This window comes from Myxine glutinosa, chromosome 6 (assembly GCF_964187855.1).
Source record: "Myxine glutinosa chromosome 6, kmMyxGlut1.1, whole genome shotgun sequence".
NCBI classification, from domain to species: Eukaryota; Metazoa; Chordata; class Myxini; order Myxiniformes; family Myxinidae; genus Myxine; species Myxine glutinosa.
In genome coordinates, this window is record NC_136266.1 from 178,540,900 (window position 1) to 178,565,199 (window position 24,300).

At 37.9% G+C, this 24,300-nt stretch overlaps 1 protein-coding gene across 3 annotated transcripts in view; it reads right to left on the reverse strand.

Moving 5' to 3' along the window:
• Window positions 1-24,300, reverse strand: part of LOC137428984 (uncharacterized) — a 158,140-nt gene that overhangs the window by 47,269 nt on the left and 86,571 nt on the right. For all 3 annotated transcript variants that reach the window (XM_078780905.1, XM_078780906.1, XM_078780904.1), the window contains exons 2-3: window positions 14,811-15,002; window positions 9,299-9,561 (exon numbers count right to left, since the gene is read on the reverse strand). In XM_078780905.1, the coding sequence (XP_078637031.1) occupies window positions 9,299-9,561; window positions 14,811-15,002 (455 nt within the window). The remainder of the gene's footprint in view (window positions 1-9,298; window positions 9,562-14,810; window positions 15,003-24,300) is intronic.

A 24,300-nucleotide genomic window follows, 5' to 3' on the forward strand; every position in this document is an offset into this window, starting at 1 on the left:
CCCATATTCTGTGTTTTTTATGGCAATAAGTACCCATATTCTGTGTTTTTTATGGCAATAAGTACCCATATTCTGTGTTTTTTTATGGCAATAAGTACCCATATTCTGTGTTTTTTTATGGCAATAAGTACCCATATTCTGTGTTTTTTATGGCAATAAGTACCCATATTCTGTTTTTTTATGGCAATAAGTACCCATATTCTGTGTTGTTTATGGCAATAAGTACCCATATTCTGTTTTTTTATGGCAATAAGTACCCATATTCTGTGTTCTTTTTATGGCAATAAGTACCCATATTCTGTGTTTTTTATGGCAGTAAGTACCCATATTCTGTGTTTTTTTTTTATGGCAATAAGTACCCATATTCTGTGTTTTTTATGGCAATAAGTACCCATATTCTGTGTTTTTTTTATGGCAATAAGTACCCATATTCTGTGTTTTTTATGGCAATAAGTACCCATATTCTGTTTTTTATGGCAATAAGTACCCATATTCTGTTTTTTATGGCAATAAGTACCCATATTCTGTGTTTTTTTAATGGCAATAAGTACCCATATTCTGTGTTTTTTAATGGCAATAAGTACCCATATTCTGTTTTTTTATGGCAATAAGCCAGCATATTCTGTTTTTTTATGGCAATAAGTACCCATATTCTGTTTTTTAATGGCAATAAGTACCCATATTCTGTGTTTTTTTATAGCAATAAGTACCCATATTGTGTGTTTTTTATGGCAATAAGTACCCATATTCTGTGTTTTTTATGGCAATAAGTACCCATATTCTGTGTTTTTTATGGCAATAAGTACCCATATTCTGTTTTTTAATGGCAATAAGTACCCATATTCTGTGTTTTTTATAGCAAGAAGTACCCATATTCTGTTTTTCAATGGCAATAAGTACCCATATTCGGTGTTTTTTATGGCAATAAGTACCCAAATTCTGTGTTTTTTTTATGGCAATAAGTACCCATATTCTGTTTTTTAATGGCAATAAGTACCCATATTCTGTGTTTTCTTATTGCAATAAGTACCCATATTCAGTATTTTTTATGGCAATAAGTACCCATGTTCTGTGTTTTTTATGGCAATAAGTACCAATATTCTGTGTTTTTTTATGGCAATAAGTACCCATATTCTGTTTTTTAATGGCAATAAGTACCCATATTCTGTTTTTTATGGCAATAAGTACCCATATTCTGTGTTTTTTTATAGCAATAAGTACCCATATTCTGTATTTTTTATGGCAATAAGTACCCATGTTCTGTGTTTTTTTATGGCAATAAGTACCAATATTCTGTTTTTTTATGGCAATAAGTACCCATATTCTGTGTTTTTTATGGCAATAAGTACCCATATTCTGTGTTTTTTTATGGCAATAAGTACCAATATTCTGTTTTTTTATGGCAATAAGTACCCATATTCTGTTTTTTTATGGCAATAAGTACCCATATTCTGTTTTTTATGGCAATAAGTACCCATATTCGGTGTTTTTTAATGGCAATAAGTACCCATATTCTGTTTTTTTATGGCAATAAGTACCCATATTCTGTGGGTTTTTTTGGCAATAAGCACCCATATTCTGTTTTTTATGGCAATAAGTACCCATATTCGGTGTTTTTTATGGCAATAAGTACCCATATTCTGTTTTTTAATGGCAATAAGTACCCATATTCGGTGTTTTTTATAGCAATAAGTACCCATATTCTGTGTTTTTTTATGGCAATAAGTACCCATATTCTGTGTTTTTTATGGCAATAAGTACCCATATTCTGTGTTTTTTAATGGCAATATGTACCCATATTCTGTGTTTTCTATAGCAATAAGTACCCATATTCTGTGTTTTTATGGCAATAAGTACCCATGTTCTGTGTTTTTTTTATGGCAATAAGTACCCATATTCTGTGTTTTTTTTATGGCAATAAGTACCCATATTCTGTTTTTTATGGCAATAAGTACCCATATTCTGTGTTTTTTTTATGGCAATAAGTACCCATATTCTGTTTTTTATGGCAATAAGTACCCATATTCTGTGTTTTTTTATGGTAATAAGTACCCATATTCTGTGTTTTTTATGGCAATAAGTACCCATGTTCTGTGTTTTTTTTATGGCAAAAAGTACCCATATTCTGTGTTTTTTTATGGCAATAAGTACCCATATTCTGTGTTTTTTTTATGGCAATAAGTACCCATATTCTGTTTTTTATGGCAATAAGGACCCATATTCTGTGTTTTTTAATGGCAATAAGCACCCATATTCTGTGTTTTTTAATGGCAATAAGTACCCATATTCTGTGTTGTTTATGGCAATAGGTACCCATATTCTGTGTTTTTTATGGCAATAAGTACCCATATTCTGTGTTTTTTATGGCAATAAGTACCCATATTCTGTGTTTTTTATGGCAATAAGTACCCATATTCTGTGTTTTTTTATGGCAATAAGTACCCATATTCTGTGTTTTTTTATGGCAATAAGTACCCATATTCTGTGTTTTTTATGGCAATAAGTACCCATATTCTGTTTTTTTATGGCAATAAGTACCCATATTCTGTGTTGTTTATGGCAATAAGTACCCATATTCTGTTTTTTTATGGCAATAAGTACCCATATTCTGTGTTCTTTTTATGGCAATAAGTACCCATATTCTGTGTTTTTTATGGCAATAAGTACCCATATTCTGTGTTTTTTTTATGGCAATAAGTACCCATATTCTGTGTTTTTTATGGCAATAAGTACCCATATTCTGTGTTTTTTTTATGGCAATAAGTACCCATATTCTGTGTTTTTTATGGCAATAAGTACCCATATTCTGTTTTTTATGGCAATAAGCACCCATATTCTGTTTTTTATGGCAATAAGTACCCATATTCTGTGTTTTTTTTAATGGCAATAAGTACCCATATTCTGTGTTTTTTAATGGCAATAAGTACCCATATTCTGTTTTTTATGGCAATAAGCACCCATATTCTGTTTTTTTATGGCAATAAGTACCCATATTCTGTTTTTTAATGGCAATAAGTACCCATATTCTGTGTTTTATAATAGCAATAAGTACCCATATTGTGTGTTTTTTTATGGCAATAAGTACCCATATTCTGTGTTTTTTATGGCAATAAGTACCCATATTCTGTGTTTTTTATGGCAATAAGTACCCATATTCTGTTTTTTAATGGCAATAAGTACCCATATTCTGTGTTTTTTATAGCAAGAAGTACCCATATTCTGTTTTTCAATGGCAATAAGTACCCATATTCTGTGTTTTTTATGGCAATAAGTACCCATATTCTGTGTTTTTTTATGGCAATAAGTACCCATATTCTGTTTTTTAATGGCAATAAGTACCCATATTCTGTGTTTTCTTATAGCAATAAGTACCCATATTCAGTATTTTTTATGGCAATAAGTACCCATGTTCTGTGTTTTTTTATGGCAATAAGTACCCATATTCTGTATTTTTTATGGCAATAAGTACCCATGTTCTGTGTTTTTTTATGGCAATAAGTACCAATATTCTGTGTTTTTTTATGGCAATAAGTACCCATATTCTGTGTTTTTTATGGCAATAAGTACCCATGTTCTGTTTTTTAATGGCAATAAGTACCCATATTCTGTTTTTTATGGCAATAAGTACCCGTATTCTGTGTTTTTTTTATAGCAATAAGTACCCATATTCTGTATTTTTTATGGCAATAAGTACCCATGTTCTGTCTTTTTTTATGGCAATAAGTACCCATATTCTGTGTTTTTTATGGCAATAAGTACCCATATTCTGTTTTTTATGACAATACGTACCCATATTCTTTGTTTTTTTATGGCAATAAGTACCCATATTCTGTGTTTTTTATGGCAATAAGTACCCATATTCTGTGTTTTTATAGCAATAAGTACCCATATTCTGTTTTTTTTATGGCAATAAGTACCCATATTCTGTGTTTTTTAGGGCAATAAGTACCCATATTCAGTGTTTTTTTATGGCAATAAGTACCCATATTCTGTGTTTTTTATGGAAATACGTACCCATATTCTTTGTTTTTTTATGGCAATAAGTACCCATATTCTGTGTTTTTTATGGCAATAAGTACCCATATTCTGTGTTTTTTAATGGCAATAAGTACCCATATTCTGTGTTTTTTTATGGCAATAAGTACCCATATTCTGTGGGTTTTTTTGGCATTAAGCACCCATATTCTGTTTTTTATGGCAATAAGTACCCATATTCTGTTTTTTATGGCAATAAGTACCCATATTCTGTTTTTTAATGGCAATAAGTACCCATATTCGGTGTTTTTTATAGCAATAAGTACCCATATTCTGTGTTTTTATGGCAATAAGTACCCATATTCTGTGTTTTTTATGGCAATAAGTACCCATATTCTGTTTTTTAATGGCAATATGTACCCATATTCTGTGTTTTTTATAGCAATAAGTACCCATATTCTGTGTTTTTATGGCAATAAGTACCCATGTTCTATGTTTTTTTTATGGCAATAAGTACCCATATTCTGTGTTTTTTATGGCAATAAGTACCCATATTCTGTTTTTTATGGCAATAAGTACCCATATTCTGTGTTTTTTTTATGGCAATAAGTACCCATATTCTGGTTTTTATGGCAATAAGTACCCATATTCTGTGTTTTTTTATGGCAATAAGTACCCATATTCTGTGTTTTTTATGGCAATAAGTACCAATATTCTGTGTTTTTTATGGCAATAAGTACCCATATTCTGTGTTTTTTATGGCAATAAGTACCCATATTCTGTGTTTTGTATGGCAATAAGTACCCATATTCTGTGTTTTTTATGGCAATAAGTACCCATATTGTGTTTTTTTATGGCAATAAGTACCTATATGTATTCTGTGTTTTTTATGGCAATAAGTAGCCATATTCTGTGTGTTTTTATGGCAATAAGTACCCATATTCTCTGTTTTTATGGCAATAAGTACCCATATTCTGTGTTTTGTAATGGCAATAAGTACCCATATTCTGTTTTTTTATGACAATAAGTACCCATATTCTTTGTTTTTTTATGGCAATAAGTACCCATATTCTGTGTTTTTTATGGCAATAAGTACCCATATTCTGTGTTTTTATAGCAATAAGTACCCATATTCTGTTTTTTTTATGGCAATAAGTACCCATATTCTGTGTTTTTTAGGGCAATAAGTACCCATATTCAGTGTTTTTTTTATGGCAATAAGTACCCATATTCTGTGTTTTTTATGGAAATAAATACCCATATTCTGTGACTCTCCATGAGGACCGCCCAGCAAATCCCACTATTTATTTCTGTGGTCAGCCGATGGGGAGGTCCGGTCTCCAGAGCTTATAGGCCTCGTCACTATCACCTATAACCTGGCTAGGGTTGATCATATCTCCATGATGGCCTCCAAAGCAAATGACCACCTCAGATTTCTCTGCACATCCAACTCCTTCCTTGTGCTCAGCTTAAAATGGTGTAAAATGGGGGTGAAACACGGACCGAGGGTGGAGATCGAAACAAAAGCATTTATAATTTTTTTTCACAAATCTTTTTGTGTTTCTTTTCAATAATCATATGTAATAAATAAATGACCACTATAAAGTTTGGATATAGGATGTGACATATGCACTATGGGTACCAGTAAGCACTGCTTACGAACCTGCAGGGTGATTCATCAATATGTGTGCTGACCCATGGATGGACGTTAAACTGAGCATCGCGTCTGCCGGCGTTACTTGGTGGAAGTTAAAGATCCCATGGTGTCCTTCATGAAAAATAGGCGAGTTATCACCGGCATCCTGAACAAATTCCAAATTCCTGCCCTGACTTAGTTGGTGTTGGCTATAGGCCTGGTGTTGGCTTAGCGGTTAGGGTGCCGGCTTGGGATCCTAGGATCTTGGTTCGAATCCCAGTCGATCGCTGAATTAACACCAGGGGGGTTGACTCAGCCTGTCATCCTTCCGAGGTCGGCAAATTGAGTAGCAGTTCACTGGTAATTCCCTGTGTGTCACAAAAAGGCGACTAACAGGGTTGGTGGCAGGAAGGGCATCCGGCCATCAAACATTGCTTCAAAAAGGGGACCAAGGTGCCCGAAAAAGGCCAACCCCTGCTCTGTGGGGAAAAATGGCCTCTAAAGGTGGTTCTACTTAGTTGAACGTCAGGCCTGGCCAGCCGGTTCGTGAGAGACTTGGGCGAAAAACCTCCTCTGGCCAACCTCACAAGAATGTGGGAATAATTGTGGCTGGTAAAGAAGAAAAAGAAGAATTTGTGTACGAACCTGCAACGAAAAGGTTGGTGGTTCCATTCCAAACCGAGTCATACCAAATACTTTAAAAATGGTACATGCTGCTTGCTTCCTCGCTTGCCGCTCAGCATTTAGAGGATAGAGCATGGATAAGCCCCCTGGGGATTGGCATCCAATACAAATTTCTCCTTAAAATGCCCCGCTGAGCGTAGGGAGAAAAATGACGCTATGAGATTGCGTTTCCAGCACTCAGGGTGCTCTGGGAAGTTTCGGTACTCCACCCAAGGTTAGCCGTGTTTGTGTCATGTTAATAGTCAATTCCTGTGTTGTCTGGAGGATCTGTCTGCATGTGTTATGTGATTTGTGTGTGACAGCTCTTCCATTAACCTTAGACCCTGGAAAATAAAAATCAAAGTAAATAATGAAACCGTTGCCATTTTTTGGGACCCAAAAAGCAGAAGTTAATGCACTTCTTCTGCACATCTGTTTTTAAATTACTTTACATAGCACAAAAAAGAATAAAATATATGTTAACAATGCCACGCCTTACTTTACCAATCATACTATATATAACACATTCAATTGTGGGCAATTATAAGCTTTCAAAAGAGCAGATGCCATCCCGGCAGGCTGTGTTAATGTCGGTGGGCGAGCCGATGTGCTCTTTGGACCGGCCATTGTCGCGAATGTCATATCAGGCCACCCACCCGCCAGTAAATAAATAATATAATAAAGGGCAACTCTGAGCCCTCAGGGCGCACGTGAGTTACTTATCATCATAGCGTCACTCGAAAACTGTCAATTAACAGGAAAGAGCAATCTGAGATTGCAGACTCTCGTCAGGATGTGTTTTCAGTGGTTTTTAAGGCTTTTGTGTTAAAACACATATGGCGGCCGAACCACGTGACCTATGACGTCATCATTTTTTTTTTTCTCCACCAATGTATGCCTACATGACGCTCAAGAAATTTCATCTTAATCGGATAACGTTTTGTACTTGTCGAATTATGACGTCATAATGAAGGCACCTATGACATCATTAACATATTTTATTCCCCATGGAGAGTTCTTTACAAAGAGCCATGTCTCAATTTTTTCTATTCAGCGCTTTCGGAGATATAGAGGTGCAAAGTTTTTCGGTTTTTCCAAGATGGCGGTTGAATCACATGACCTTTGACGTCATAATTATCATTAAACAATTCTACAGGTGGAGTTGCACCTATGGTGAAAATTTCCTGTCAATCGGATCAACGGTTGCAGAGAACATCATATTTATTCTGTGCGGTCAAACAAACAGACAGACAAACAGACAGACAGACAAACAGACAAACGGACTCAAATGCAATACCCTCTCCTCAGGCGAGGGTAATAAACTCTATATTTTACCTTACAAGGAAATACAAGGAACTTCGACGCAGGAGAAGGACATTATGAGGCCCATAATGCCCACGCATCACTGCCAATATCCATGTACCCCACTACCCCCAGCGCTTCCATCGGTACCTATCTAATTCCAGTTTAACCCTACCTACCATTTCTGCTGCCACTACCTTTCCAGGGACACAATTCCATGCAGTAACTAGTCTCTGAATGAAAGACCCTTACCTTAACATCATCCTAGGGGTCCTCTTCTTCACTCTCAAGCCATGGCCTCAGGTCCCATCACTGTCGCGTCTGCTGAAAAACTCGACCTGCAGTTCTGTTTGGCCGTCATCTTACTATAATTCACCAAATGTCTGTCTGTCCGTCTGTCTGTCTGTCCGTCTGTCTGTTCCCAGGTACCGCAAAAACGGCTGAACCGATCGCAACGAAATTTTGGGTGGGTAATCCTGGGACCCCCTGGAGTAAAATAGGCTATATTGTTTTTCCAATTTTTCCAAACACGATGGAATAATATTTACCGATATGAACAGTGATGTGGCTTTTATTGGAATTCTAAAAATACTGTTTAGATTTTGATGATTTGCGTGTGATATGATTTAACGGATGTTTATATGAATCGTTTAAAATAAAAAAAGCCTTCAATTTCTGATATTTTACCTTTTCATTTGTTCCTCACAATTGAAGCCCCGCCCTTCGGGCAGGTACCGTTGCTAGTTCCCTCAAATGCCAAAGAAGGTCATTCACATATGACAGGTCACACTATCTGCGAGCGTAAAGTTGCTTATTGCATTACAATTTCTGCCCACAAAGCAACCACACTCTGACATAGTAAGTGAGTGTAACCTGGTGTCACGGAATACCCGACAAGACCAGAGCGCTTGGTACCCGCAGTTTAGGCAGGAATCAGGAATATGTTCAGGGTGCCACAGATGGGACGGCCAGCTTAAAGTCCATCCGGGAGACAGCACACTTTTTGATGCAACGCCCTATGTACGAAGCAACGATCTGACCATTTGTAGTCTGAATGAGAATCAAACCCAGACTAGACATCCCAAAGGTAGGTAAGTGCCCACCTCTGTAGCATCTTCAAGCATCATTGGTTGTGTTTACCATGTACCTAGAGGTACACACACTCAATTCTAAGCCATGTACCCTGAGTCCAAATGTCGACCCAGCGATAAACGGTCATCCCGGTGTTTTACAGGCAGGGTGACTATATGTGTGACCCTTGGATGGACGTTAGATTGGGAATCTCGTCTGCCGGCATTACTTGGTGGAAGTTAAAGATTCCATGGCGTCCTACATGAAAAATAGGCGAGCTATCGCCGGCATCCTGAACAAATTCCTGCCCTGACTTAGTTGAACGTCAGGCCTGGCCAGCCGGTTCGTGAGAGACTTGGGCCAAAAACTTCCTCTGGCCAACCTCACAAGAATGTGGGAATAATTGTGGCTGTTAAAGATGGAAAATAAGAATTTTGGTACGCAATAAATCGGTAACCCTTGAAATAATTTAATACAGGTAAAGGAAACTGAGCTTAAGAACAAGGCTGCGTCTACATATGTCGTCGCTATACATCATGTAATGGCCAATAGCAGAACATTTCGCATTTGATTGTAGCCTAAAGACTCCATACTGTTACTCATACAGCATTGGGTACTTCCTAAAAGTATGACTCACAATCTCATTCTTACCTTGCCACGTGGAAGGTGCTCGACGCTATCGTTAAGAGCTCCATGCCGATAGCGAATATGCTCCCGCAGAGAAGCCGGTCGTTTGTATCCACGGTGACAGTACGGACAGGATAGGAGTTCCATGGACCGACAAGGTTCTCCTTGACTTGAATATTGCTCCATCGTTTCAGCACCGCCGTCCAGGTGGCATGGCACTCCGGCCGGCTGCATGGAACTGCCTGAACTAACTCCGGGTTCAGATTGGTCCTCATTGGTGCTTCGGTCTGCGGTAAAACAAAAACAAACAAGTACAGATACATTCAAAGTACACCGCCCCCATGCCAAATAATTAAATATCCTACAGCGCGGCTCATAGAGACAGCTTTGGGAGGGAGAGGTGTACAACAATTGATTGATTAATTGCATAATTCAAATCAATAAAAGATTATCACAAAATATTTTCTTAATCAATCGGCTAATAGCATAACTAAACCACTAGTGCTTCGTCCGAAGATGTATCTTTTGGAAATTTAATTAAATAAGTCATTAATAAAAAAATTAAATAATTAATTGATTAATCAATAAATAATTAATTAATTATAATTAATCGATTAAATGATTAATCAATAAATCAAAAATATCCCTTATAGCCACATCACCTGGTCACTGTCATGTCCAAATATTAGCTTCTGAGCTCAAAAGGTGCCTGAGATATTGGCCAAATGAGAAAGAAAATAAATAAATGATTAATAATGAAAATAAATAAATAATAATCACAAAAAAGTTAAATAGTTAATCAATTGGCTAATAGAATACATAAACCACCACCATTTCATCAGAATGTGTAACTTTAAAAAAATTAATTAATTAAGTCACTCATCGAATAATTAAATAATTAATCGATTAATTAATTAATCAATAAATCAAAAATACCCTTTACAGCCAAATCACTTGGTCATTGTCATGTCCAAATATCTGCTCCCCAGCTCAAAAGGTGCCTGAGATATTGCCCAGATGAGAAATAAAATAAAGAAATAATTAATAATGAAAATAAATAAATAATAATCATTAAAAAAAAATTAATCAATTCGCTAATAGAACACATAAACCACCACCATTTCATCAGAATCTGGAAGTAAAAAAAAAAAATTTCGTCATTAATCAAATAATTAAATAATTAATCGATTAATTTATTAATCAATAAATCAAAAATAGCCTTTGCAGCCAAATCACTTAGTCATTGATTGGCAGGTCCAAATATCATTTTCCTAATTCAAAAGGTGCCTGAGATATTGCCCAGATGAGAAATAAAATAAAGAAATAATTAAAAATGAAAATAAATAAATAATAATCATTTAAAAAAAATTCATCAATTCGTTAATAGAACACATAAACCACCACCATTTCATCAGAATCTGGAAGTAAAAAAAAAAAATGTAGTCATTAATCAAATAATTAAATAATTAATCGATTAATTTATTAATCAATAAATCAAAAATAGCCTTTGCAGCCAAATCACTTAGTCATTGATTGGCAGGTCCAAATATCATTTTCCTAATTCAAAAGGTGCCTGAGATATTGCCCAGATGAGAAATAAAATAAAGAAATAATTAATAATGAAAAGAAATAAATAATAATCATTAAAAAAAAATTAATCAATTCGCTAATAGAATACATAAACCACCACCATTTCATCAGAATCTGGAAGTAAAAAAAAAAAATTTAGTCATTAATCAAATAATTAATTAATCGATTAATTGATTAATCAATAAATCAAAAATAGCCTTTGCAGCCAAATCACTTAGTCATTGATTGGCAGGTCCAAATATCATTTTCCTAATTCAAAAGGTGCCTGAGATATTGCCCAGATGAGAAATAAAATAAAGAAATAATTAATAATGAAAAGAAATAAATAGTAATCATTAAAAAAAAATTCATCAATTCGCTAAGAGAACACATAAACCACCACCATTTCATCAGAATGTGTAACTTAAAAAAAAAAAAAAAAAAGTCATTAATCAAATAATTAAATAATTAATCGATTAATTGATTAATCAATAAATCAAAAATAGCCTTTGCAGCCAAATCACTTAGTCATTGTCATGTCCAAATATCAGCTTCCTAACTCAAAAGGTGCCTGAGATATTGCCCAGATGACAAAGGAAATGTATAAGTACTTAATTAATCGCTAATAATTAAATAACTCATCAATTAATTGATTAATCGAAAAACAAAAAATCCTGGTCTGACAAAGGACTTGCTCACTATTGTGCCGAAATTTCAGCTTCCTAGCTCAAAGGATGGCTGAGATATCGCCCGGACAAACAAACAAAGAAACAGACAAACAAACAAACAACGAGAGTGAAAACTGAGTACTCCCTTTCAGCGTGCGTCTTTGCCGAGCCCCCTTCGGTGCCCGGCAATGACGTCATGCAGCGCCTAGAGATGGCATAGGAAAGGTGCGGTGTACAAAAACAGGAATCCTGGTTAATGGTCCACAATCTATGTCCATATGTGCAGTTAGACGAATGCTCGCAGCATTATTGTCTGCCAGCGACAGGTGAGATGTGTTTGCTTTTAGTCACTGTATTCCAGGCTGGATTCTAGACTTGGCTATTACACACTGGAGCAGGTGAGGATCAAAGGCTTTGTTGTGTCTGGACAAGCAATTGTCAACCCGAATATTTTGGGGATTCTGGAACCGGACAAATCTAGGTCCAGCAAACAGATCCTTTAAAAAAAAAGTCCATGAAGGAATAAGTCCAAAAAAAAGTCCATGAGGGAATAAGTCCAAAAAAAAGTCCATGAGGGAATAAGTGCAAATAAAAAGTCCATGAGGGAATAAGTCCAAAAAAAAGTCCATGAGGGAATAAGTCCAAAAAAAAGTCCATGAGGGAATAAGTGCAAATAAAAAGTCCATGAGGGAATAAGTGCAAAAAAAAGTCCATGAGGGAATAAGTCCAAAAAAAAGTCCATGAGGGAATAAGTGCAAATAAAAAGTCCATGAGGGAATAAGTCCAAAAAAAAGTCCATGAGGGAATAAGTGCAAATAAAAAGTCCATGAGGGAATAAGTCCAAAAAAAAGTCCATGAGGGAATAAGTGCAAATAAAAAGTCCATGAGGGAATAAGTGCAAAAAAAAGTCCATGAGGGAATAAGTCCAAAAAAAAGTCCATGAGGGAATAAGTGCAAATAAAAAGTCCATGAGGGAATAAGTCCAAAAAAAAGTCCATGAGGGAATAAGTGCAAATAAAAAGTCCATGAGGGAATAAGTCCAAAAAAAAGTCCATGAGGGAATAAGTGCAAATAAAAAGTCCATGAGGGAATAAGTCCAAAAAAAAGTCCATGAGGGAATAAGTGCAAATAAAAAGTCCATGAGGGAATAAGTGCAAATAAAAAGTCCATGAGGGAATAAGTCCAAATAAAAAGTCCATGAGGGAATAAGTCCAAAAAAAAGTCCATGAGGGAATAAGTGCAAATAAAAAGTCCATGAGGGAATAAGTGCAAAAAAAAGTCCATGAGGGAATAAGTCCAAAAAAAAGTCCATGAGGGAATAAGTGCAAATAAAAAGTCCATGAGGGAATAAGTCCAAAAAAAAGTCCATGAGGGAATAAGTGCAAATAAAAAGTCCATGAGGGAATAAGTCCAAAAAAAAGTCCATGAGGGAATAAGTGCAAATAAAAAGTCCATGAGGGAATAAGTCCAAAAAAAAGTCCATGAGGGAATAAGTCCAAAAAAAAGTCCATGAGGGAATAAGTGCAAATAAAAAGTCCATGAGGGAATAAGTCCAAAAAAAAGTCCATGAGGGAATAAGTCCAAAAAAAAGTCCATGAGGGAATAAGTGCAAATAAAAAGTCCATGAGGGAATAAGTCCAAAAAAAAGTCCATGAGGGAATAAGTGCAAATAAAAAGTCCATGAGGGAATAAGTCCAAAAAAAAGTCCATGAGGGAATAAGTGCAAATAAAAAGTCCATGAGGGAATAAGTCCAAAAAAAAGTCCATGAGGGAATAAGTCCAAAAAAAAGTCCATGAGGGAATAAGTGCAAATAAAAAGTCCATGAGGGAATAAGTCCAAAAAAAAGTCCATGAGGGAATAAGTCCAAAAAAAAAAGTCCATGAGGGAATAAGTGCAAATAAAAAGTCCATGAGGGAATAAGTCCAAAAAAAAGTCCATGAGGGAATAAGTGCAAATAAAAAGTCCATGAGGGAATAAGTCCAAAAAAAAGTCCATGAGGGAATAAGTGCAAATAAAAAGTCCATGAGGGAATAAGTCCAAAAAAAAGTCCATGAGGGAATAAGTCCAAAAAAAAGTCCATGAGGGAATAAGTCCAAAAAAAAGTCCATGAGGGAATAAGTGCAAATAAAAAGTCCATGAGGGAATAAGTCCAAAAAAAAGTCCATGAGGGAATGTCCAAAAAAAAAGTCCATGAGGGAATAAGTGCAAATAAAAAGTCCATGAGGGAATAAGTCCAAAAAAAAGTCCATGAGGGAATAAGTGCAAATAAAAAGTCCATGAGGGAATAAGTCCAAAAAAAAGTCCATGAGGGAATAAGTGCAAATAAAAAGTCCATGAGGGAATAAGTCCAAAAAAAAGTCCATGAGGGAATAAGTGCAAATAAAAAGTCCATGAGGGAATAAGTCCAAAAAAAAGTCCATGAGGGAATGTCCAAAAAAAAAGTCCATGAGGGAATAAGTCCAAAAAAAAAGTCCATGAGGGAATAAGTCCAAAAAAAAGTCCATGAGGGAATAAGTGCAAATAAAAAGTCCATGAGGGAATAAGTCCAAAAAAAAGTCCATGAGGGAATAAGTCCAAAAAAAAGTCCATGAGGGAATAAGTGCAAATAAAAAGTCCATGAGGGAATAAGTCCAAAAAAAAGTCCATGAGGGAATAAGTGCAAATAAAAAGTCCATGAGGGAATAAGTCCAAAAAAAAGTCCATGAGGGAATAAGTCCAAAAAAAGTCCATGAGGGAATAAGTGCAAATAAAAAGTCCATGAGGGAATAAGTCCAAAAAAAAGTCCATGAGGGAATAAGTGCAAATAAAAAGTCCATGAGGGAATAAGTCCAAAAAAAAGAAAACTTTTCCGTTATCATTCTCTCCATGTTTATCCCCAAGTACAAGCTCCTCATCTCTAGTGCGACAGCACAAATGTGTTAGCAACTTGGGAGTACAGTTTGTTTTGACAAGACTACCGTTTCATATGCACATTCATTGGTCGAGGCTGAGGGAAAGCATCAAATCTGTGGTGAAACACCCGGACTGAGGGTCCAACACATTGTGAAACAGACCAGCAAACCTACACGGGCCTTCAGTGTACCTAAGATTAATAGTAAATTCCATGGATGCCTGGCTGGCCTTTTGCAGACAACACGGATATTTCAGCCAATGGTTCATGACACCAGAAATAGCACGAATACAATCTGGTTGTGTGACCCGGGTAGCAATTATGCACACAAAAGACCGACGGTACACAGGTTATTAGTCTCAGCACCAAAGTGCTGCCGTTCCCGGATTCGCGAGACGTCACCCTCACCACGAGGAGATTGACACGTGTCACTGTGGTTGTCCGAAGGCACGGCAGGGTGGCTCTGTGTCGGCGAATCGCAGATATCGGGCAGATCCCCACCAGAAAGGTCGTCTTCGGCAATAAGTAACCGGCCACCTTCGTCCTCGTCGGTGTCAGAATCTGCAGCAGCCACTCCAACCATGGCGCGATCGCAGACAGCTGGATATAGGTACATAGCGGGTAGGAAAGGGACAGACAGGTGAGGGTGTCCATTCTTTAACTCACAGCTTGGAGGCGGAATGTGAATCAAAATCTGGATGTTTTCATCTGATTTGACCGATCTTAAGCAGTATAAGGACGAAGAGTCCTAATAATGGAAATACATCAACCCAAGGAATACTGGCCCAATAATGCCTCAATATTTAAGATATACTTTACACACTTGCAAAGCACCGTTTGCTTAACACCTGTAAAAGACGGTTGATCGGTGTGCTTGAATATCCATTTGCCGTTTCCGCTTGTCTTGCACACGTCCATTGAGCTACTAGATCAATGGAGCCCTACGTCGATATATTTAAATATTATGGCATTCCTGGTGGTACACATGTCCTCTCTGGGTGGATGATAGCACACAAAGGCATACTCTTATCTATGGGCACAGTGGGACATTCAACATTCACAAGCAGGTGCGAGCAGACGGGACAGCCGCTTTAACATCCCCTCTGAGACATCTTGTGATCTGAGATCCCCTCTGAGACATCGGGACAGAGCCTGTTAAAACTGTTCCAGGAGACATCTTGTGATCAGAGAATGTTTCGTTCAAACTCAATGGCGAGTACGCTATCTCTATTTTCGAACATTTTTCTGAAATTTGTTTAGACCCTATTTTCCCCACCTTGTCACATGATTGCATGTGACATTGCATGTAAGAATCCAACCATGTGAGAGGGTAAAATACATTATTTTTGAATGCTTTATTATTTATTACTTCGAATATTTTTCTCTAATTTGTTTAGACCCTATTTTCCCCACCTTGTCACATGATTGCATGTGACATTGCATGTAAGAATGCAATCATGCGAGAGGGTAAAATACATTATTTTTGAATGCTTTATTATTTATTACTTAGAATATTTTTCTCTAATTTGTTTAGACCCTATTTTCCCCACCTTGTCATGATTGCATGTGACATTGCATGTAAGAATGCAATCATGCGAGAGGGTAAAATATATTCTTTTTGAATGCTTTATTATTTATTACTTAGAATATTTTTCTCTAATTTGTTTAGACCCTATTTCCCCCCACCTTGTCACATGATTGCATGTGACATTGCATGTAAGAATCCAATCATGCGAGAGGGTAAAATATATTCTTTTTGAGTGCTTTATTATTTATTACTTCGAATATTTTTCTCTAATTTGTTTAGACCCTATTTTCCCCCACCTTGTCACATGATTGCATGTGACATTGCATGTAAGAATCCAATCATGCGAGAGGGTAAAATATATTCTTTTTGAGTGCTTTATTATTTATTACTTCGAATATTTTTCTCTAATTTGTTTAGACCCTATTTTCCCCCACCTTGTCACATGATTGCATGTGACATTGCATGTAAGAATCCAATCATGCGAGAGGGTAAAATATATTCTTTTTGAGTGCTTTATTATTTATTACTTCGAATATTTTTCTCTAATTTGTTTAGACCCTATTTTCCCCACCTTGTCATGATTGCATGTGACATTGCATGTAAGAATCCAATCATGCGAGAGGGTAAAATATATTCTTTTTGAATGCTTTATTATTTATTACTTAGAATATTTTTCTCTAATTTGTTTAGACCCTATTTCCCCCCACCTTGTCACATGATTGCATGTGACATTGCATGTAAGAATGCAATCATGCGAGAGGGTAAAATATATTCTTTTTGAGTGCTTTATTATTTATTACTTGTAATATTTTTCTCAAATTTGTTTAGACCCTATTTTCCCCACCTTGTCATGATTGCATGTGACATTGCATGTAAGAATCCAATCATGTGAGAGGGTAAAATATATTCTTTTTGAATGCTTTATTATTTATTACTTAGAATATTTTTCTCTAATTTGTTTAGACCCTATTTTCCCCCACCTTGTCACATGATTGCATGTGACATTGCATGTAAGTATGCAATCATGCGAGAGGGTAAAATATATTCTTTTTGAATGCTTTATTATTTATTACTTAGAATATTTTTCTCTAATTTGTTTAGACCCTATTTTCCCCCACCTTGTCACATGATTGCATGTGACATTGCATGTAAGAATCCAATCATGTGAGAGGGTAAAATACATTCTTTTTGAATGCTTTATTATTTATTACTTAGAATATTTTTCTCTAATTTGTTTAGACCCTATTTTCCCCCACCTTGTCACATGATTGCATGTGACATTGCATGTAAGTATGCAATCATGCGAGAGGGTAAAATATATTCTTTTTGAATGCTTTATTATTTATTACTTAGAATATTTTTCTCTAATTTGTTTAGACCCTATTTTCCCCCACCTTGTCACATGATTGCATGTGACATTGCATGTAAGTATGCAATCATGCGAGAGGGTAAAATATATTCTTTTTGAATGCTTTATTATTTATTACTTAGAATATTTTTCTCTAATTTGTTTAGACCCTATTTTCCCCCACCTTGTCACATGATTGCATGTGACATTGCATGTAAGAATGCAATCATGCGAGAGGGTAAAATACATTATTTTTGAATGCTTTATTATTTATTACTTCGAATATTTTTCTCTAATTTGTTTAGACCCTATTTTCCCCCACCTTGTCACATGATTGCATGTGACATTGCATGTAAGAATCCAATCATGCGAGAGGGTAAAATATATTCTTTTTGAGTGCTTTATTATTTATTACTTCGAATATTTTTCTCTAATTTGTTTCGACCCTATTTTCCCCCACCTTGTCACATGATTGCATGTGACATTGCATGTAAGAATCCAATCATGCAAGAGGGTAAAATATATTCTTTTTGAATGCTTTATTATTTATTACTTAGAATATTTTTCTCTAATTTGTTTAGACCCTATTTTCCCCCACCTTGTCACATGATTGCATGTGACATTGCATGTAAGAATCCAATCATGCGAGAGGGTAAAATATATTCTTTTTGAGTGCTTTATTATTTATTACTTCGAATATTTTTCTCTAATTTGTTTAGACCCTATTTTCCCCCACCTTGTCACATGATTGCATGTGACATTGCATGTAAGAATCCAATCATGCGAGAGGGTAAAATACATTATTTTTGAATGCTTTATTATTTATTACTTCGAATATTTTTCTCTAATTTGTTTAGACCCTATTTTCCCCCACCTTGTCACATGATTGCATGTGACATTGCATGTAAGAATCCAATCATGCAAGAGGGTAAAATACATTATTTTTGAATGCTTTATTATTTATTACTTCGAATATTTTTCTCTAATTTGTTTAGACCCTATTTTCCCCCACCTTGTCACATGATTGCATGTGACATTGCATGTAAGAATCCAATCATGCGAGAGGGTAAAATACATTATGTTTGAATGCTTTATTATTTATTACTTCGAATATTTTTCTCTAATTTGTTTAGACGCTATTTCCCCCCACCTTGTCACATGATTGCATGTGACATTGCATGTAAGAATCCAATCATGCGAGAGGGTAAAATATATTCTTTTTGAGTGCTTTATTATTTATTACTTAGAATATTTTTCTCTAATTTGTTTAGACCCTATTTTCCCCCACCTTGTCACATGATTGCATGTGACATTGCATGTAACAATGCAATCATGCGAGAGGGTAAAATACATTCTTTTTGAGTGCTGCCTCAATGGGGAAACTCTTCATAGTATTTGGCAGCTTTCCCTGTTTTTTTTTTTTTAAGTCTGCACAACCCCCTTTGCTGCACATGGCTGAGACCATTTCTGTGACTAATGCAGTGGCCTAAAAACTATGATCGTTTGAAGGAGGAGCGATAACGGTGCCAAAATCGATGTCGAGCTCAGGGGCCTGCACATGTGCTCAGGCATGAATTCCTGGAAATCCAGCACAATTGTAGGTACGGGAACTGAAGCCTCGCCGCTTCTGTCTGCCTCAGCACACAGACGACCTTAACATCATCTGAGCGGGTCTTGCCATAGCCAGACGCAAAGCATGCCTGCCCCGAGCTTGGGCCGAACCTTTCCGACTGGGCACGTGCTGGGTGAAAGGCCAGCACAAGCAGTCATAGAGATAAGAGAAGGCCACAAGCATTGTAAACCACTTCAAATTGAACAGGAAGAGACAGGCAAATTTACTCCGCAAACAGGTATAAACTTTGCTGTTTTCTCTGAAAGGGTGTACATAATACATGTCCTTATTGACAGGGACAATTATCTCTCGGTTTCCCTGACAAGCAGAGATTTATAAGTAGAATTTTTTTTATATATAAGATAGGTCTCGGTTAAATCCAAAGGAAATTCTGATAGGGAACGACACAGCAACCACACAGAGACCTTTCTCATGAGCCACGGAATCCAGTTGAACATCATCGTCAGAGACGAATCACGTAAACACTACCGAGCCGTGCTTCGGTCGCTCAGGTCACGTGAGCATTCCCAGAACACTATCAAAATAAGTTGGGCACAAAATATCGTGCTCGGAAATGAAAAGCTTCCTTCACATCTCCCTGCAAAAAGGATTGCGCAAGTCTGGGGAAAATGACTCATGCAAGTACATTGGATGTTTTGTAACTGCAGAATCTCACCTTTTGAAAAGGTCCAACAGAGTGATGAGTGAGGGGACACAGAGACGAAATATCCTGCCATTTGGCCGAAACAGGGAATAGAAAGAAAGCCGAGAGCAGACACCGAGAGAGCCCCAGAGTGCAAGGGACATCAAGGCGATCCACACACGTACGAGTGGTGGCTTTTGAGGCCAGAAGGCTACGTGGGAGGTGCGTCGGATGACTCCATCGGATCAGAGACATTTGGGAGGGCTCAGGCGTGAGACGAACAGGAGGAGGGCTACATGTGGTTGGTGATATGAAGGAGGAGGCTGGAGGGTTTCCTTAAAGGGATTATCTCAAAGTAATGGAGGGGGGGGGGGGGGGGTGACAGAGAAGTGGAAATGGGGGTAAGAAATAACGGGTTTTGTAGCTCTTCAACAGCGCAACAAAAGAACTTTAGGTGGTTTCTAAAAGTTACAACTTGATAGTCTGAGAGAATACCATGAAGAGCTGTTGTACATCAAGGCTCGCAACATGCAATCTATCTCATTAAAGGTATGTGTTGTCCCTCAAGTAACATCATCATGGCCCCATTTTCAATGAATTTCCGAACTTTTGTTTGAAATACTTTTCTGCAAGCCAAAGTAATTGGTCACTCGTGGTGAAAGAGATGACAACTAGCAGACAATACCTATCGGGATTTGAACCAACGAAATTCTGCTTTAAATCACGACTCATATAATCACCATGTCCAGACTGCATGGTTTCTATCATATATTAACACTTCGTGGAATCTCTTCTGCCATTGAGCTTTCACATTTTCACTTGTATATGTTATACACATTGCATGGCCAAAAGTATGTGGACACCCGAACATCACACCCATATGTGCTCGTCAAACATCTCATTCCAAAATCATGGGCATTAATATGGAGTTGGTCCCCACCCTTTGCTGCTGTAACAGCCTCCACTCTTCTGGGAAGGCGTTCCACTGGATGTTGGAACATTGCTGCGGGGATTTGCTTCCATTCAGCCACAAGATCATTGGTGAAGTCGGGCACTGATGTTGCGTGAAGAGGCCTGGTTCGCAGTCGGCGTTCCAATTCATCCCAAAGGTGTTCAATGTGGTTGAGGTCAGGGCTCTGTGCAGGCCAGTAATGTTCTTCCACACCGATCTCGACAAACAAATTCTGTATGGACTTCGCTTTGTGCATGGGGGCATTGAAATGCTGAAACAGAAAAGGGCCTTCCCCAAACTGTTGCCACAAAGTTGGAAGCACACAATCATCTAAAATGTCATTGTATGCTGTAGCGTTAAGATTTCCCTTCAGTGGAACTTAGGGGCCGAGCCCGAACCATGAAAAACAGCCCCAGACCATTATTCCTCCTACACCAAACTTTAACGTTGGCACTATGCATTCGGGCAGGTAGCGTTCTCCTGGCATCCGCCAAACCCAGATTTGTCCGTCCGACTGCCAGACGGTGAAGCGTGATTCATCACTCCAGAGAACACTTTTCCACTGCACCAAAGTCCAATGACGGCGAGCTTGACACCACTCCAGCCGACGCTTGGCATTGCGCATGGTGATCCTCGGCTTGTGTGTGGCTGCTCAGCCATGGAAACCCATTTCATGAAGCTCCTGACAAACAGCTGTTGTGCTGAAGTTGCTTCCAGAGGCAGTTTGGAACTCGGTAACCAAGGACATAGGTTGTTGCAACCAAGGATAGACAATTTTTATGCGCTACACGCTTCAGCACTCGGCAATCCCGTTCTGTGAGCTTGTGTGGCCTACCACTTCGCGGCTGAGCTGTTGTTGCTCCTAGACGTTTCCACTTCACAATAACAGCTCTTACAGTTGACCGGGGCAGCTCTAGCAGGGCAGAAATTTGACAAACTGACTTGTTGGAAAGGTGGCATCCTATGACAGTGCCACATTGAAAGTCACTGAGCTCTTCAGAACGACATTCTACTGCCAATGTTTGTCTATGGAGATTGCATGGCTGTGTGCTTGATTATATATACCTGTCAGCAATGGGTGTGGCTGAAATAGCCGAATCCACAAATTAGAAGGGGTGTCCGCATACTTTTGGCCATGTAGTGTATGTCTGTGTATATTGTATACACACACATACACACACACACACACACCAACAGCAATATCATCAATCATCATCATGATTCTCCAACAAAATGTTTTCTGCAAAAAGGTTGTAAAGAAAGCCAGGATTGTCTTCTATAAGTTGTGAAAGCTCCTCTTCATTATATTGTTGCGGTTTTAGAACCCACACTTGTAAATATGACATCACTTGTAAATATGACATTAAAGGTTAAAGGTAGCACCCCTAGTTAGTCCACAAGCAACACGTAGGCCACCATAGGAACTCAGTTATTTCATTAGTATGTGTTTTAAATAAGGCCGTGTTTCCAATAGTTGAATTTGCGTTGCGTCGATCAAATAAGAGTAGGCCCGTTCCGTCCATTTTGCGACCTCCCTCTCCAAGCGACGCCATTACGCGCCTCTGCCAGCAGCGTTCGCTGCCTCGCTGGGCTTTCACTCAAACGCCGCCATAAGCCATGCGGTTAGGCCCGAGAAAGGGGGCGGAACGCCGAGAAGAAGGTGTGGCATGTCAACCAGCCGTCAAAGGCGTGGCCGGTAAGCCCTCACCAGCCAACCAGGGCTGAGGTGAGATCGCCGGCAGGCGTGGCTTTGTGGAGCGCGGAGTGATCGCGCGGAGCGTTATAAAAAGGCGAGCGCAAAGCCCTTTGACGGACTTTTGTCGGGAGAGCGCGCTGATTGCATTGTAAGGGGACTGATCCGGAGCGCACCTTTGTGAAAGGACTCGGATGGGAGAGAGCGCATTTTCAAAGAACTTGGAGGACTTGTCGGAGGCGCGTATTGGAGAGATACGGCAGCGCTTGTTAAGGACTCACTCGCTGGCGCTGATTAAGAGGACTTTGGGGAGGGGGCGTGTAGCACGAACGTGCAAATATTACGTACGAAGGACACCAGCTTCCCCCGTTGTATAAACTGTCCGCTCGCGTCCAACTACGCGCGGAGCTGCCTGCCGGGTTTCGCCCGCTGGACCGGAGTCGACTGGAGCCTGGACCCCATTGCCGAACCTTCCATCTACCAACTACAATCCCCGTGTGAGTGTGTATGTTTGTCCTGGGGTATTAGAGTAAGACTGTTTTTAAGGCTGCCCTGTATTCTGCTTCTTCCTCTTCCTTTCCTGTACATTCTTTCGTTTCCTCTTCTTCTGTACATTTGTTAATAAACCATCTTTGTTCTTCCTACCTTCTGGTTTCCTCTCCATCCGATCGCATCCGTCCTTTCTCTCATTGGGTAAACGTGGCACGATTAGGAACCGCTAGAATCGGGTTTAGAGTCATTGTTAACGGCCCGAGTCACGGCTCGCTTCGCTCGGCGTATCCACTAACGCTGCGGCTTGGGTGGGAGGTTATCTCCTTGCTTTACGGTCGGTGTTGGTAATTAGGTAACAGGACCAAATTGACCAGCAACCCTAACTAATACCGACCGGAAGGAACGGGGTAACTTCAGGATCATGTAGGTCAGTCACAGACAAGGGGATTAACCCCCTCTTGGTAAGGGGAGAAGGCCGACGTTTGAGATCCGCAACAATATATATTATATATAACATATATATATATATATATATATATATATATATATATATATATATATATATATATATATATATATATATATTTTTATGTTGAAGGCTCCAGTCACAGACTATATAGTCCTCATCAAGGCCAGGTCTAAAATAAAATAACTGCATTGATAAATGTGAGGAAAGAGAAATAAAAGAGAGAGAATGTGAAGGTGAGGAGTGAAAATGAGTAAGAAAAGTGTTTGATAAAAAGTGTGTGATGAAAAATGTGTGATGAAAAGTGTATGATGAAAAGTGTATGATGAAAAGTGTATGATGAAAAGTGTATGATGAAAAGTGTATGATGAAAAGTGTATGATGAAAAGTGTATGATGAAAAGTGTGTGATGAAAAGTGTGTGATGAAAAGTGTGTGATGAAAAGTGTGTGATGAAAAGTGAATGATGAAAAGTGTGTGATGAAAAGTGTATGATGAAAAGTGAGTGATGAAAAGTGTGTGATGAAAAGTGTATGATGAAAAGTGTGATGAAAAGTGTGTGACGAAAAGTGTGTGATGAAAAGTGTGATGAAAAGTGTATGATGAAAAGTGTATGATGAAAAGTGTGTGATGAAAAGTGTGTGATGAAAAGTGTGTGATGAAAAGTGTATGATGAAAAGTGTGATGAAAAGTGTGATGAAAAGTGTGTGACGAAAAGTGTGTGACGAAAAGTGTGTGATGAAAAGTGTGTGATGAAAAGTGTGTGATGAAAAGTGTATGATGAAAAGTGTATGATGAAAAGTGTGTGATGAAAAGTGTGTGATGAAAAGTGTGTGATGAAAAGTGTGTGATGAAAAGTGTGTGATGAAAAGTGTGTGATGAAAAGTGTGTGATGAAAAGTGTATGATGAAAAGTGTGTGATGAAAAGTGTATGATGAAAAGTGTGTGATGAAAAGTGTGTGATGAAAAGTGTGTGATGAAAAGTGTATGATGAAAAGTGTATGATGAAAAGTGTGTGATGAAAAGTGTGTGATGAAAAGTGTGTGATGAAAAGTGTGTGATGAAAAGTGTGTGATGAAAAGTGTATGATGAAAAGTGTGTGATGAAAAGTGTGTGACGAAAAGTGTGTGATGAAAAGTGTGTGATGAAAAGTGTGTGATGAAAA